The 18,762-nt window shown below is 41.5% G+C and overlaps 1 protein-coding gene across 1 annotated transcript in view; it reads right to left on the bottom strand.

Moving 5' to 3' along the window:
* TUBB3 (tubulin beta 3 class III) overlaps positions 1-10,239 on the bottom strand; it is a 37,446-nt gene extending 27,207 nt beyond the window's left edge. Inside the window, exons 1-2 of the mRNA XM_063438168.1 lie at positions 9,830-10,239; positions 3,968-4,927 (exon numbers count right to left, since the gene is read on the bottom strand). Coding sequence (XP_063294238.1) covers positions 3,968-4,914 — 947 coding nt within the window. The 5' untranslated portion in view covers positions 4,915-4,927; positions 9,830-10,239. The remainder of the gene's footprint in view (positions 1-3,967; positions 4,928-9,829) is intronic.
* Positions 10,240-18,762: the final 8,523 nt, after the last annotated feature.

The following is an 18,762-nucleotide window of genomic DNA, read 5'->3' as shown; positions in this document are numbered from 1 at the left end:
GTGCAGCATTGCCGCGCATGCGCATTAGGTCTCCTCGGCCGGTGGGCGGGATCAGTCTCGCCCACCGGCCGACGCAATACAGAGGAGGAGCGGCGCGGAGGAGGAGACAGCAGCGAGGGACATCGCCGCTGCCTCAGGTAAGTGACTGAAGGGGTTTTCACCCCTTCAGTAACTGGGGATTGGTGGGTGGGAGAGGGACCCTCCAGTGCCAGGAGAACGGATCGTTTTCCTGGCACTGGAGTTTCCCTTTAACAATGAAGTATTTGATTACTGTAAATAGACAAGACTATATTGGAAATAGCAATTGTTAAATGTTAGCTTAAAAGTAAAGCCTGTTGCAGATCATCAAATAAATAACCTTTTAATCTCTGGTTACAGAAATACATGTTGCTGGTTGCTGAATAAGCAATATCGTGTTTAGCTGACGTGATCTTGTCATGTTACCTTTGCTGTAACTTCTGTCTATAAATATGTTTGCCTGACCATTAATACACTGGTAGTAGCCCAATTTGAAACACATTGTTTGTGTATCACTGAAAGGCTCTCCTCGAACGCTCGGTCCAAAAGTGAGGTGCATCCCTGTCAGAACTACAGGGATCGCTAAGGTCACAAGAGGGTCCAGGAGGAGGCCCTCCCGAGATGGTATATATCCACTAAGGCAGAGTAGGCACCTGGACCCATAATACGAGTAGTAGTCAGGCACCCAGACCCCTAATACTTATCACCAGGTTGTGTAAGTCTGTGACGGCAAAATCACCATCTTATTAGAGAAGGCCATGTCCTATATTTTCCAGCCTCATGCGTGACTTCATTACATTGAACCCACCATCATGGCATCCACCAGGGCAGGTGCAATTATCAATGAACATGTACTGCGAGACCAGACAGTCATGCCCAGTAATATTGCAAGGCTTGTGACATTACAGTAATTATTATGGATCACGTATAGCAGTACATAGCACATTTATATAAACATAATCAATTATTAGAGTTCTAATGCTCCTGATTTAAAGCTTGTGTTTTTAGTAAGCTCTGTTTGATGTATTTTATACACATTTATAACAAGCTAGTATTCGCTTGGACACACTCCATTCATGATATATTCCTAGGGATGCCCTTATAATCCAGTTAATATCAGAGTTACATAAACCTGGAATGTAGCTGGGTTCTTTATTTGGAGAGTCCTAAAGAGACTGTGTTTATTGATTCAACTCCTGCTGTAGTTATTTTTGTTTCTACCCCTTGATCCGCTCATTTTAAGATTTGTTCTGTTCCCACAACTGAAAATTGCACGCCTTCCATGTGACTCGATGAATAGTATTCTTATTATTGCAATTTATATAGGAACTACTAGTTACATGTGACCCAAATGATCACTAAACCAGCAACTGTACAGAGCTGGCATTAATAAAGCTTTATAGTCAGGGTTTGTCCAAGGTAGCGAAGTTATATGAAATTCACAAAGATTTATGTATCTTATGGATTCCCAGAGAAATTAATGAAATATTAACGTCCTTAAATTAACATTCAACACACCCAAGGCACTTTGGCTTTATGAAGTGCTTTATGTGTAAAGAGTGTGTCCCTATTATTAATTCTAGAAAAAGTACAGATTTCAGTAGTAATTGTCACTTTTATAAATGTAACATGTTACACCTCTTTGGCTGTCAATCAGACAACTGGCCATGTTACTTCCTGGTTGGTTTAGCAGACAATTGCTCAGAGCACCTGCCTTGAGCTACATTTGGAAGTCTGTGATTGGACAGATTTAAAACATCTGGGCTGTGGAAGCAGGGGAGGGCTTGTAAAGAGATATGCAGCATTGCCTAGCTGTTTTTAGACATAATTCAAATAAAAAATGCATTATTGAATGTTTTAATTAGGGGTGTACCTACTAAGCTGTAAAAGTTTTATTTTTCTAATTGGAGTGTGTCTTCAAATCTATGTGCCACTCTCAATCTGCTATCTGTGAGGCTGTTGGTGGTTCCCAGGTGGACAGACCAACTGCTGTCTGAATTGTAACTGTTTTGTGGGCTTTACAACAACCACCGACAGACTATAATGGGCTAATACCATATAGCTATTATTCATTAGTATACTATATAATATATAAATATAAGTGCAATGTGTTAGTATATAATGGTGCCATTGCATAATTGTCCTTTTATTGAAAAAAAATATGAAATTGGCCAGTTATATAAAGAGCTCGACTCCTTGTTCTTTTTAACCATTGTAGTTCTCCCTGTATCCCCGATCCTTCAAACCTCAGACTTGAAATGGTATCTGGATTCACCTTTTATAAAACAGGTCAGGTCTGATTCTAGGCACGTTTCATTCTGGTATTTAAGGTTAAATTCACTGACTACACATGGTGCTGGTATGAAGGGTTACTTCTTCAATCTCGGTGTTACCTTTATCTGTATGTTTTCTGAGTACCTGTATATCGTTATTTAAAATATACCCCACTCATTAGGGTTGCAATTTGAGGCAGCGTATTCAATTTATGACCAATCAATAAAGTACATTTTAAACCTCCTCTACATTTACGTCAGCCAAATACATTCAATATTTACAAAATCCTTCTGAACATTCCACAACTCTATACATATCACATTGTACATTGCTTGATATTATGTAGGTACTGTAAAAGTTCATCCCAATTCAATACAAGACCATGTCATGGCACGCAGGCACATTACTAGATGTGTTATATTGTTATATCTATACATCCATATTCACATATATACACTTCATACAAACATACAACAATGCACACGTGTGTATATCAAACATGGGGTTTCCAAAACCAGGATTTTTCCACAATTCCTAGTTTTGCAAATAAACGTTTTAAAGAGTCTTTTTCTTAATGACATATTTATCATTACAAATCTGTTAATCATTTTACAGTTCTCAATCTACAAAAACAAACAAAACTGTAGGTGGTTATTAGCTAAATCACGGTGTCTGGGTATAATGGGAGAGTATAGTCCATAAACATCTGGGGTGCCACGATTAGCCATAACGAATGAGATCCACAGGCAGAAATGTTCAAGCAGAGGTCTATGGTTTCCATAATATATGGATACGTTGTGTGTATCTTTATCCAAGGTTCTCAGAGCCAAAAATCACTAAGTTCCAAAGTGCCCCTCTGCCTCCCTCTCCTCACCTGTTCTTATACATATCTTACAAGTAAAAGAGCATAACGTGTAATGATGTAACTTTCACGTTTAGTTCCACAAAATCCAAACAGATATTCATTATGGAAAGATTAGCAAAAAAATGCCATAAATCAATAGAAAGTCAGATTGGCCAATGAGTAGCTGGAGAACAGGTAGAGTCCATTTCTAGCCCTCTGTTTAGACTGCCAGATTCTGCGTGATTGGGTTAATGGTAATTAAAAATAACCATGAGTATATTATTTAAGGTGGTTGTACCTTATATAGAATGTCAGTGGGGAAATCGATATTTCAGATTGAAACACTACAATGCTTTCATACGTGAAATATGAGGCAATGCGTCTCAGTTACCCTCTCAGTTTTTACAGACAAAACCAGAACACTAGGTCTGTAGGGGCCCAAGTTTTATTGCCATTCCAAAGGGGTCATGCTTAAATGATGGGCTATTGATGACCCCAGAGCACTGGTTTGAGGAGCACAGGTTTAGGGGATGAACGGATAAGAATTGATTTGTGTCATATTGGCGCACTGACAATGCTACGAGCTCTTATAAATAGAGCAGACATTCTTTGACTTTGTCATCTTTAATTATATTGCTTGTCTCTTGGTAAAACTTAGGCAATGTTCTAAACATGTTCATATATCTCAAAACGTAACTAACATAAATATAAGGTAAAGATCAGATCATATGGGGGTGGGTGGTTAAAAGGGGCTCTCAACCGGTGCTTCAACGTTGCCTTTTGCCTGAAAAATCTCCTCTTCTTTTTGCACCTCTCCCCCTTTCTAGTCACCAGGAGCACAGTAAAATGTCCCTCAAGGTCTTCCTCAGCTCTCGACTCCTGAAGGCATAGATTATGGGATCAATGACAGAGTTACAGATGATGAGGATGATGTAGAAGTTAAAGAATTCAAAGTAATTAATACAGAGAATGTGTTTAGGACATGACAATATCAAGGTGAGATGGAGGAAGAAGGGGCCCCAACACACAAAAAAGATGCCCAACAGGATGGAGAGAGTAATTGCACCCTTCATGTTTACTCTGGAATGTGGTACCATAACCCTTCTCATCGTTCCCATTTGCAAAGTAGTGATGCTCCGTGCGTGGCGTCGTGCAAGGGCAAACATGTGAATGTACAGAGCTACCATCAAGACCATCATGAGGACAAAGAAAACTATAAGACAAATAATGACTTCTTTTTTCTGCCAATAGATGATAAAAATTACACTACAGACTGTGCTGTACAGCCAGATGCCACTGATGACTATTAACACTCTGCGGTGTGTCATGATATTGTGGTAACGAAGGGCATAGAAAATTGTTATGTAACGGTCTACAGCGATGGCTGCGAGAAAGGACAGAGAAGACACTACAGAGCAGCAGATCATCATATCGAAGATGTTATCCACCTGGATATCCGTTTTCTGGTCAACCACTATGACTCCATACCTTCTCAAAAACATGTACATGGACTCACTTAGATGGCTAATACTGACCAACATGTCAGACACAGCTAGACAGCAAAGAAAATAGTACATTGGGGAGTGAAGGTTGTGGTTCTTCAAAATGGCTACCACGACCAAGATGTTCTCTACCAGAGTGAACAAGCACAGGGCCAGGAATATCTCTTCCGGGACATGCACAGCAATAATGGTTTGGTTGGCTACTTGTTCAGAAACATTGGACAGGTTGTAGTTGTCGGAGTTTATCGTCAAGCCTGGTCCTCTTAGTGAGGACATAGTGAGCGGTGACCTGCAAGTCAAAAAATAGAATTAGAGAAACACAAAAAGGCCATGGTCCTTCAATTGTCCTAAGACACAACTTTCATATGTTGACATGCTACGTTCATACTCGATTTATTTCATTCTTTGACATATTGTATTTATGCTTTATCACACCACATTCATACATTGTTATATTCATACACCAACACATTCCATACATAGTAACATTTATACACCAACACATTCCATACGTAGTAACATTTATACACTGACACATTCCATACATAGTAACATTTATACACTGACACATTCCATACATAGTAACATTTATACACTGAAACATTCCATACATAGTAACATTCATACACTGACACACTTCTTACATAGTTACATTCATACACTGACACACTACATACATAGTAACATTTATACACTGACACACTTCTTACATAGTAACATTCATACACTGACACACTTCATACATTGTAACATTTATACACCAACACATTCCATACATAGTAACATTTATACACTGAAACATTCCATACATAGTAACATTCATACACTGACACACTTCTTACATAGTTACATTCATACACTGACACACTACATACATAGTAACATTTATACACTGACACACTTCTTACATAGTAACATTCATACACTGACACACTTCATACATTGTAACATTTATACATGGACACACTATATACATAGTTGCATTCATACACGGACACACTTCATACATTGTTATATTCATACACCAACACATGCCATACATAGTAACATTCATACACTGACACACTTCATACATAGTTACATTCATACACTGACACACTTCATACATAGTAACATTCATACATGGACACACTATATACATAGTTACATTTATACACTGACAAACTTCATACATGGTAACATTTATACACTGACACACTACATACATAGTTACATTTATACACTGACACACTATATACATAGTAACATTCATACACTGACACACTTCATACATAGTAACATTCATACACTGACACACTACATACATAGTTACATTTATACACTGACACACTACATACATTGTAACATTTATACATGGACACACTATATACATAGTTACATTCATACACTGACACACTTCATACATTGTTATATTCATACACCGACACATTCCATACATAGTAACATTTATACACTGACACACTTCATATATAGTAACATTTATACACTGACACGCTACATACATAGTTACATTCATACACTGACACATTCCATACATAGTTACATTCATACACTGACACACACCATACATAGTTACATTCATACACTGACACATTCCATACATAGTTACATGCATACACTGACACATTCCCTACATAGTTACATTCATACACTGACACACACCATACATAGTTACATTCATACACTGACACACTATATACATAGTGACATTCATACACTGACACATTTAATACATAGTTACATGTATACACTGACACCCTACATACATAGTTACGTTCGTACATTCACACCCTTGATACATTGTTACATTCATACACGGACACACTGCATACATTGTTACATTCATACACTGACACACTATATACATAGTGACATTCATACACTGACACATTTAATACATAGTTACATGTATACACTGACACCCTACATACATAGTTATGTTCATACATTCACACCCTTGATACATTGTTACATTCATACACTGACACACTGCATTTATTGTTACATTCATACACTGACACACTATATACATAGTGACATTCATACACTGACACATTTAATACATAGTTACATGTATACACTGACACCCTACATACATAGTTATGTTCATACATTCACACCCTTGATACATTGTTACATTCATACACTGACACACTGCATTTATTGTTACATTCATACACTGACACACACCATACATAGTTACATTCATACACTGACACATTCCATACATAGTTACATTCATATATGCAAATAGGATAGGGGATGATCTGCTAAATATAGATACAATAAAGGAACATAGCGTTTAACTGTGTGGGGACTGGTACTAATGTGAAATCACAATTGGTCACTCACAGATTGGTAGAGTTAAAAAGGCCTTCAATGGTGTCTTTTCTTTTCAGTATCCAGTGTGTTGTCCCTCCTCACATATTCATCATAGAGTGGATGTATGTATCTCAAAAGGGAAAGACATATACAAAAATGTAGTGCACTTCCAGAGTTCAAATAAAAAAGTATTTAATAACTTACATTTAGGTATAAAACAAAACAGCTTGTCACCATACACGTCCTACGCGTTTCGTCCTAAGTTTGGACTTCCTCAGGGACTTGGTGCAATAAGGTGCAATAAAAAGTAATAACTGTAATACTTTTTATTGCACCTTATTGCACCAAGTCCCTGAGGAAGTCCAAACTTAGGACGAAACGCGTAGGACGTGTATGGTGACAAGCTGTTTTGTTTTATACCTAAATGTAAGTTATTAAATACTTTTTTATTTGAACTCTGGAAGTGCACTACATTTTTGTATATGTCTTTCCCTTTTGAGATACATACATCCACTCTATGATGAATATGTGAGGAGGGACAACACACTGGATACTGAAAAGAAAAGACACCATTGAAGGCCTTTTTAACTCTACCAATCTGTGAGTGACCAATTGTGATTTCACATTAGTACCAGTCCCCACACAGTTAAACGCTATGTTCCTTTATTGTATCTATATTTAGCAGATCATCCCCTATCCTATTTGCACATATCTATTTGAAGACAAGAGGAAGTCTTCGGGGATTTACCTGGATACTTCACCTACAATACAAAGGGAAGTCCTGGTTTGCTTTAAACCATATATTGATTCACTGGGTTGTGTTCACATATATTGTTTTTTTTTTGTTTCTATAGTTACATTCATACACTGACACACACCATACATAGTTACATTCATACACTGACACATTCCATACATAGTTACATGCATACACTGACACATTCCCTACATAGTTACATTCATACACTGACACACACCATACATAGTTACATTCATACACTGACACACACCATACATAGTTACATGCATAGACTGACACATTCCCTACATAGTTACATTCATACACTGACACACACCATACATAGTTACATTCCTACACTGACACACACCATACATAGTTACATTCATACACTGACACACACCATACATAGTTACATTCCTACACTGACACATTCCCTACATAGTTACATTCATACACTGACACACACCATACATAGTTACATTCATACACTGACACATTCCATACATAGTTACATGCATACACTGACACATTCCCTACATAGTTACATTCATACACTGACACACACCATACATAGTTACATTCCTACACTGACACACACCATACATAGTTACATTCATACACTGACACACACCATACATAGTTACATTCCTACACTGACACATTCCCTACATAGTTACATTCATACACTGACACACACCATACATAGTTACATTCATACACTGACACACACCATACATAGTTACATTCATACACTGACACACACCATACATAGTTACATTCCTACACTGACACATTCCCTACATAGTTACATTCATACACTGACACACACCATACATAGTTACATTCATACACTGACACACACCATACATAGTTACATTCATACACTGACACACACCATACATAGTTACATTTATACACTGAAACACTGCTTTCATGAATTCTTACCAAATTACATGAAAATGGCGTGCAGATTATAAACCGTTCTGAATTAGTAATAGTACATTTTAAAGATTTTTCTCAAGAAGTTTAAAAAATATGTGAGTTCACAACCGGTTCCTGAGAATAAGCCAGTGTTTACAGAAGTGAATGGGAGCTTTTTCTCCTTTTGGGATGTAGAATATTTGTAGCCTTTGAGCTATAGCGCTGTTTGGATGCTGTGTGTCAGATTAAGTCATATAAGAGTGTTTACTTATTGGAGCTGCAGCCTTTGTTGGGGGTGATTTACAATATAGTGGAATAATACAATTACTAGGAATCTTTCTTTGAAAGTCAATGTGTTCACTAAAACCACTATTTAAACATTTCCCCACCATACCATCCAGCTTTACTCACACACAATTTGCCCTTTGTATTGGTGTCAATAAATGTGTATAAATTATTTAAACCACTGCTAAAATGAAGAATGACAGGTTCTCTTTAATCCCATATAAAATGTAGACAATTCTTCTATATCAGATGATATCCATTAACCATCCGTGATGGCTGTTTAATTATCTGCTTGTCCTCTGTCATCTGGAGGGAGAATTCTCACAGCGTTAGTAAATCAGTTCCTAGAGCTGTGTTGCCCCGGTGGCTCTCTGAGGGTTAATCCCCTTTCTTTTCTATTTATGTAATTGTGTATTTTGTTTTCTTGCTAGGACTTGCGGGGAAATGACCAGAGTAATACTGTTATATTACCCATTGTACAGCGCTATGGAATCTGATGGCGCTATATAAATAATATTATAATAATAATTACCCCAGCTATATTTATTGTGGTTTAATTTGTGCAGTTACTTTGTGAGCTCACCACACAGTATTGTTTAATTAACAAAGCATTGGATAGGATATAAATCTGCACCACAACTACTGCTGCTGTACAACACCCATCATTCCTTGCGAGCCAGAGTCCGCAGGGAGTTATGGGAGCTGTAGTCCGGTAGTTTCCCTGCAGTTTTACTTCCCTGTAATTTGTCCTTGTTTAGTGTTATGTCCTTTTTTAATTCTGCAGGTGGATAAAGCAGTATGGATGAGGTGCGGGCAAGATGTATAGACACGGTGAAAACCTCCCTCCCCCCTTCAATCAGTATTGGCAGAGATCTAAAAAGAAAATCCGTGATAAAACAGGAAAAAAAAAAAGTTTATTACCTTACTGTCGGATCACAGTGTACGATCAGTGTAGTCAATGTCTTCAACCTGCTTCTTCGGACTAAGGTACAGAGCAGAGAGATCTTCGTTTATACGGGTATGTAGGTTCAGTTCTTAGGGATCCTCGTCCCACTATTAAAATCCGCTGGCTTGTAAGTTGATTGAAAGTTATTTTCTCATAAAGAGTGCTTAGACGTGGCACAGTTACATTCGATGCTTCAGACATACCAATCTGATGTGATTGTCTTCGCTTTGGCTAGGTATCGATGTAGTCTCTCCTTTAACAATCTATCTGTTCGTCCACTGGCTCTCCCCGTTCTCTGACAGAATATATTGTGATATCAGAGCATGCTGTGATATCAGAGTGGTCCCAGGCTCTCATGCGTAACCTCCCGCACCTTCTTCCAAGTATGTCAGTCAATGCACCCTGTACTAGTTCTTAGTACATCCTTGTTAGGCATGACAACCCTCAAAGCTTAGTTTGCGCTCCCAGGACTGCCGTGTCCCTTCTTCGGAGGTTGGAGAAAAATAATGCAACTTTTCTCTGCTTAGTCCTTAAAGGCATCTGATCAACCCCTCCTAATAAGCAGGATGGATGCACACATGACTATTGAGGCCAGAGGCTGTGACAAGTTATGAAACTTCACATAGGATGCAATAAAGGTTCTTCAACCCCTTAAGGACACATGACATGTGTGACATGTCATGATTCCTTTTTATTCCAGAAGTTTGGTCCTTAAGGGGTTAACTTTCAAAACAAGCTACAAAAATACCTATATATTGATCAAATACTTCCAAACGGGTCACCAATAGGAGGATTTCCATGTATTGGGGGCACCAAATGAAATATATATATTTAGTAAATGGCATTGTTATCGCGTATTCAGACAGAACCGAGCTCTCCATTTACATTCTGAAACTGCCCACAGTAATGCACAATTCAGTAATCATCAAATTAATTGATTCAAAAACGAGAATAGAACACTCAGCACAAATTCTAATCAGAACATTTTAGGAATCCATTTTTTTTTATACTTTATTTGGTGCTAAATAAAAAACCCATAAAAAATCCTTAAAAGGACTCTGTCAACTTCTGAGGTTTTTGCATATTTTGCAAAGACTCCCGATGGTGACATCGCCGGTCTGTGTGGCGTTCCAGGGGCGCAGCGGAGGTCCCCCTGGGCTCCTGGCACGTCATTCATTCTACAGATGACTTTTTCCCACAGCTGTCAATAACGTCCAGAGGAACTGACAGAACCTGATGGTAGTAGCTCCAATTTTTGTTAAGTTTCATCAGGTGTACGAAAAATACCCTATAGTCCCTACTTTGTATTACGATGTCCTTTAATTGTGTGAAAATCCAACACAGTCAGTTTGAATATTTTATAAAGATTTTATTTTTATGAATGACGTCAATTGTGTTTTGTTTTATTGTTTTAACTTGTTAAAGGACACAATCTCAATTAATGAAAGCCAATATAGACAGCTCTGTTATATACACGCTATCTGAATTCAGCCTCGGGATGCTGACATCAGGGCCGGACTGGGAATGGAAAGCAACCCTGGAACGAAATTCTATCCCAGCCCCGTAATGCATCGCACCAGCCTGGTGTGCAGATATGGAAGCGGGGAGAAAACCTGAGAACTATCACTCAAAAGTGAAAGAAAGCACTTATAGGGCTTCATAATAAACAAAAGAGCGGATTTATTGTAAGCAGGCGTGTATTTGCATATAATCAATGTTTCAGTCCATTTTCTTGATATATTAAGGAAAGTTTGGTTATTTGGACTGAAATTGTGAATGAATGTTATGGCACAGCAGTAAAAAAAAATAACTTGTTTTGTTTTTTTAAAGTAATAAGAGTGTGCACTTCACTTCACTTGGCTGACTACTGGCTGATATCAGTCAACACCAATTTAATTCCCATAGGAAAGCATTGGGAGGCTATTGCGCATGTGTGGCAAAACGCTGTGCTTCACCGCACCAATCAGCATCTCCTCATAGAGAGGATGAGGTCTCCCTGTGTCCCATTTGTCCCCCAGCCCCCAGGTGTCCCATTAGTTCCCCCCCAGCTCCCTCTCAGGGTCCCATTAGTTCCCCCTCCCTGTACCTTGCTGTAGCATGGCCGAGCAGGCAGACTTTGGTGGAGGATACTCCATACACAGATAGCTCAAGGGCTGCATGTGTGTTTAGAGTTCATTTAGAAATGTTAAAATTGAATGTTAGGTTTGTGTTTGGCTTCATCACACAGCGCAATAACTACAACCACTGCAAAAATTGTCATAGAAGCTTCATTGTTGGGCACTGCGATTGCATTACATGCGTCCTATTGGACAATAATGTTCAGGATTGATGGCGTCATTAAAGGAGGAGATGGTCCCAGCGGTGGAATGAAGGTACGTGTTATGGCAATTTTTAATGATTTTTTTTTTAATAAACCAAGGGGAGCCCATAGTAAAAAAATAGAGCACAACTAATGTATATACATTTATATGTATATATTAAAATTCTTCAATTAATGCAGTTCTGGAAATTGCAGCAAGTGAACTTTACCCGGAGATGATAATAGACACTAAGGCATAGATCGTGAGCTTAGCGCTATTATTTGATTCACAAACATGACTCATTGGACCCCTAGCTGGTCTCGTGGTAGGTACCATGTGGGCCTTGAAACTGCCAAGTGCTCCTGCGGTGTATTGATGCCTTGTACATTCTGCTTCTACCAGTCCTTCATGCTGAGTGACTAGACCGAGCATGGCTGCTTGGCCTGTGGTGTCCAGTGCTTCCTGGTTTAAAGATTCTTCCCATGGAGATAATCAATGTTTGAGTCAGCCTGTAAGAGAATACGTGCCTTGGTGGTAACAGTGAGTCTTGGAGTTTGTAAGATCCCAGCTGCATTGTTGACAGTTACATATGTATCTTGGTATTAAACATCTGTTTTGAATGAAGACAAATGTGTAAGTGCTGATCCAGTGATCACATTCCCCATGTAGCAAGAGTGAGCACTTTTTTTTATATGGCCCACACTCAGATCCATGCATTCCATCCAGGTGGCCAATAGCTCTCTCCTCAAGACACATAGGTAATCCCATAGAGAGTAGGACAGTATATGTCCCTCTTTTCTAGGAGCTCCATATTGTTGGTGTGTTTGAGTGTATAACAGAGCTCCACAGCAATAAGACTCCCAGTAATGTGTCTGAGTGTTTAACAGAGCTACACATCAATAATACTCCCAGCAATGTGTCTGAGTGTATAACAGAACTCCGCAGCAATAAAACTCCCAGTAATCAGGGCCGGATTAAGAGCCCAGTGGGCCTGGTGCTGATAATTATGATGGGCCTAATTACAAAATCTTATTGACCAAAAACACTAAAACAGTCCTACCTCCTAAGCGTCATGTATCTGATGGAGATGATGCTGTAGGGAAACTCATAGGATGCAACTATGAGAAAACACATACCCTTTGCTAATCTCATGCTTTCATCTTTCAAGTAAACCCATACCCCCTAACAGCAGTGTCCAGTAAAGCAGGAAGTCTATGGATGCGGTAAAAGGGTGGGCTACTGACACAAATCACATAACCAGAACGTCCGAAAGGGCGAACATACACAAAAAGGGGGAATGTCTGTGTCCCTATGTCTCCCAGTCCCTTAGTGTTTGTGTCCTCATGTCTCCCAGTGTCCCCATGTCACTAGGGGACATTGAGAGACATTGGGACACTGGGAGACATGGGGACACAGATACTAGGGAACACTGGGAGACCTGGAAAATCTGAGACTCTTGGGGACACTGGGTGACAGACACGAGGGGACACAGGGAGACATGGGGCACTGAAATACTGTGATATATAGTGGACACTGGAGACTTGATAAAAACCTGGGTACAGGTCAAAATGTTGTGGTGTCCAATAAACCTGCTTAAAGCTATCACAGTGAGTGCCTGAGATTTTTTTCTTTTATACTAGGGGACACTGAGACACTACGGGCACAGAGACACTACGGGCACAGAAACACTATGGGCACTGAGAGACATGGGGCACTGAGACACTGATACATAGGGTACACTGATACATAGGGGACATTGGAGACTTGATAAAGACCTGGGTACAGGTCGAAACGTTGCGGTGTCCAATAAACCTGCCTAAATCTATCACATTGAGTGCCTGAGATTTTTTCTTTTATACTAGGGGACACTGAGACACTAGGAGACATGGGGACACAGAGACATTGGGAGACTAGGGGACTTTGGGAGTCTAGGGAACACTGAGACACTAGGGACACTGGCACACTACAGACACTGAGAGACACCAGGGACACATGGCGATACTGAGATACTAGGGACACTGGCTGGGAGACATGGGAACACTGCCATGTCTCCTATGTCTCAGTCGCCCAGTGTCCCCATGTCTCCCTGTGTCTCCATGCCTCTCAGTGTCCCCATGTCGCCCAGTGTCCCCTAGTGTTTGTATCCCCATGTCTCCCAGTGTCCCTTTGAGTCTGTGTCCTCATGTCTCCATGTGTCCTGATGTCACTAGGACACTAGGGGACACTTAGAGACATGGGGACACTGGGAGACATGGGGACACTGAGACACTAGGGACAGTGGCTGGGAGACATGGGGACACAGACTAGGGGCCACTGGGAGACATGGGGCCACTGTGTCCCTAGTGTCTCAGGGTCATGGGCATCCGAATGGGGGGGTAAAGGGGGTACTTGGCCCCCCTGGATTTTTCAGCTTGTGCTGCTATTTTTCGTTTTAGTGTGAGAATACAGTGCAATACCAGCGCTGGCCAGTAGGTGGCGCTGTGAATGGAGAAAGGCAGGAAGCTACAGCTTATCCCTGCCTCTCTCTCATGACTGAAACCGCAGGGGAGCAGCACAGAGGCAGCCTACAGAGCAGGTAAGTGAGGGATTGGGGGTGGGGGAGACCGCATAGAGGAAGGTAAAGTAGAAGGAGCAGAAAGGTTCTGCAAGGGGCAGGAGGGGCCAGCAAGGAATAGAAAGGGGCAGCAAGAAGCAGGAAGGGGTCGAAAGGTTTTCAAGGAACAGGAGGGTAAAGTAGAAGGAGCAGCAAGGAGCAGGAGGGGTCAGCAAGGAGCAGAAAGGGTCTGCAAGAGGCAGGAGGGGTCAGCAAGGAATAGGAAGGGGCAGCAGGAAGGGGTAGGGACGGTCTGCAAGGAGTAGGAAGGGTCTGCAAGGAGCAAGAGGGGTCAGCAAGGAGTAGGAAGAGGCAGCAAGGAGTAGGAAGAGGCAGCAAGGAGCAGGAAGGGGCAGCAAGGAGCAGGAAGGGGCAGCAAGGAGCAGGAAGGGACAGCAAGGAGCAGGAAGGGGCAGCAAGGAGCAGGAAGGGACAGCAAGGAGCAGGAAGGGACAGCAAGGAGCAGGAAGGGACAGCAAGGAGCAGGAAGGGGCAGCAAGGAGCAGGAAGGGGCAGCAAGGAGTAGGAAGAGGCAGCAAGGAGTAGGAAGAGGGAGCAGGGAGGGTCTGCAAGGAGCAGGAAGGGGCAGCAAGGAGCAGGAAGGTGAAGGAAGAATCAGAAGGAACAGAAAGGATCAGCAAGGGGCTGCAAGAAGCTGGAAGGGGCAGAAAGAAGCAGGAAGGGCAGTAAGAAGCAGGAAGGGTATGCAAGAAGCAGGAAGGGCCATCAAGAAGCAGGAAGGGCCATCAAGAAGCAGGAAGGGCCATCAAGGAGCAGAAAGGGATCAGAAAGAGAGCAGAAGGGCGCAAAATAAGCAGAAAGTAGCAGAAAGGTAAAGGAGCAGAAGGAGCCTCAGAAGGCAAAGAAGACTGTGTCAAATGAAGGAGAAGAAAATGAGATTGGAGCACTTCATTCTGGACACCACATCATTAGGCGTTGGTACCTGGGCCTGGCAGGGAAACTTTGGACCTTCTCATCTGCCCAGGTAAAAACAAACAATATCAGTGTTAATGTGTTCACTTTTATTTACTGAGTGTCAGGAAACACAGAGGGCCGCTGGGTAGGGGTGCCGCTGATTGGCTAGATGGGTCAGCTAGCACTCTAAGCCAATCAGTAGCTCCCCATTCATAAAAACGTAAAACATTTTTATGAATCGGGAACTAGCGATTGGCTTAGAGGGTCAGCTGACCACTCTAGCCAATCTGCAGCACCCATGCCTGACGTCAATCTGCACTTCCTGACACTCTGTTTCAGAAGTTGAATACCACTGAGCGACCTGGAGATCTGGAGCTGAAGGAAGCCTTTGGGGGTAAACCATTTGAGAGCGGTTTAACCCCTTCAAAGAAAGAGCACCCAGGGGCCTCCTTGCATCACAGCATTTTCATTTAGATAAAGTTGTTATGGTGACCAGAATGTTCCTGTAATTTGATGAAAGGAACACTATAGTGTAAGGAATACAAACATATATTCCTGACACCATAGTTGTGAAAACGCTATTCATCCTTGCTTTATGTGAAAATGACTATGCTCCTTCCCTTTCATGACACTGTCAAAAAGGGGCCAAGCATGGATGTCATTACAATTATGTCCCCCCTCCCCCCCGGAAAAATTCCTGCGGACGTCCATGTTCAGGGTCCCCATGTTACCCAGTGTCCCAATGTCTCAGCGTCCCCATGTCTCGGAGCTGCTGTCTGGACTCTCTGTGCAGAACTGGTCCCCGCGGATCAGTGAGTAGAGAGATGCAGGGAGGGAGATGCCGTAACTTCTTATCACTGCCTCTCTCCACACAAACAGGCCGGCGCTGGTATTGCAGAATAAACTATGTTTATACTGAGACAGACATTTGTATTGCCGGTATTACTGCAATACCGGCACCGGCTAGGCAGCCTCAAATACCTGAGAAATACTTCTGAGAAATACCTGGCAACCCTAAGAAATACATGAGAAATGCCTGGCAACCCTAAGAGTAGTGTGTTAAAAAAAAAAAAAACAAATGTAAAAAAAAAAAATTTTTTTTTTTTTTTTTTTTTAAAACCAATGGGCCTATTCCATGGGCCTGGGCCTGGAGCTGCAGCTCCATCAGCCCCTATGTTAATCCGGCCCTGCCAGTAATGTGTCTGAGTGTATAACAGAACTCCACAGCAATAATACTCCCAGTAATGTGTCTGAGTGTATAACAGAGCTCCACAGTAATAATACTCCCAGTAATGTGTCTGAGTGTATAACAGAGCTTCACAGCAATAATACTCCCAGTAATGTGTCTGAGTGTATAACAGAGCTCCACAGCAATAATACTCCCAGTAATGTGTCTGAGTGTATAACAGAGCTCCACAGTAATAATACTCCCAGTAATGTGTCTGAGTGTATAACAGAGCACCACAGCAATAATACTCCCAGTAATGTGTCTGAGTGTATAACAGAGCTCCACATCAATAATACTCCCAGTAATGTGTCTGTGTATAACAGAGCTCCACAGCAATAATACTCCCAGTAATGTGTCTGGGTGTATAAGTGTCTGAGTGTATGGCTTGTGGCTCCCTCCTTGTAATATGTGAAATAGAAGCACTGCTCCCCACCATTCTATGGGGATCAACATGACCCCCATATTAGCATAAGGGAGATTTAAATCTCCCGAATACCCCTGCTTGAGATGCCTCAGGTAGGGGCATATTTACTGAATAATGAGCAGCCAGTGACTGCCCAATAAAGGGGGACCTAGCACAGTTACTCCATGCCCCCACGGTGGGGCCTCTATTAAAATAATTAACTATGGTGTACAGTGTCCACCTAGCCCCAACCTGTGAGGGCTATTCAGCTAAACAGGGAACCAGGGCTCCCCCCTGGGCAGGTTGGTGCCCCTAAAATTACAAAATGGGGGGGAACTATTACCTCCCTCCCCAGGCCTCCACCCATCAGCGGCAGATGGGGGCCCTATTGTCCTTCCTCACTGCCGCCGTCCATTAGCTAAGTATAAAAATACCCCCCCCCCCAGGTAACGCTCAGGTTGGGGTCATTGATAAAGTGCTGATATAGTAGTATGTCATTTGGACCAGCTACTAAAAAAAGTAGCTCCCAACCTCCATTACTATAATAGAGGAGCTTGTTCTGTTTCACATGGTCTACATTAATATTAGCACTGCATTCACAATCCTCACTGGACAGGGGAGGCAAGTTACATCTAGTCCTCCATTCTCTTCTCATGAAGGACACACTGTGCAGGGTTTGATGAGCTGGCTCTCCTCAGCTGACTGTCATGTGATGCGGGACTTGGTGGCATGTCTGTGCTGTAAGCACTGCGCAACGAGTGACAACACGAAATGTCTTTGCTTTTTGTTCTGTATCCTGTCCTAAAATAAAATGAGCACACAGCCTGATGTGCATGGAGTCACATGCTGCTGCCTCTGGTTAATTTCCCCAATATAGTGTCTCATCTTATAAACACAACTAACCACCAACATCAAACTGTCGTCATTAGGGATTTCTAAGATTTTGTTACTGTGTTTGGGAACCTTCACCTGTATTCTCAAGTAGGTAGCTGAAAGGGTCACTGTAACTGCTCCATCTCATTGAAGGGGTTATAGTGTCTGGGGTGCCCTGGTGCCATTCTTCCGTTCAGCGTTAATAGTATTTTAATGTTTTATTTCTAAATGAGAGTGCCCAGCAGCCCATCCCCTCTGTGTTGCTTGGGCTAACGAACAACCATGGTCAGCTGTGATTGGCTGAGTGCCAGCTGACTGCTTTCAGCCTATCACATTGCCATTGCTGGTATGAATCGGTATGGATAAGGAAGTGTGTAATCTCTCATTTAGCCACACCTTCAATGGGGCCAGGCTATGTATGGCCAAGGACCCCATAGTGAAGCCTTGGGAGGTAAGGGGGCATACACAGCAAATTACCATTTTACACCAATCAAATGCTCTCTACGCCTTCTTATATTGTGTAAAAATATTTTGTTTGTATGCCGATTATTTTTCATGCACAATATAAAACAGTGACATTTTCCACGTTCTGTGTT

The sequence above is a fragment of the Pelobates fuscus genome, chromosome 12 (assembly GCF_036172605.1).
Source record: "Pelobates fuscus isolate aPelFus1 chromosome 12, aPelFus1.pri, whole genome shotgun sequence".
In the NCBI taxonomy this organism is placed as follows: domain Eukaryota; kingdom Metazoa; phylum Chordata; class Amphibia; order Anura; family Pelobatidae; genus Pelobates; species Pelobates fuscus.
Note: the sequence above shows the minus strand (reverse complement) of the source record. Positions and strands in the feature narration are given on the sequence as shown.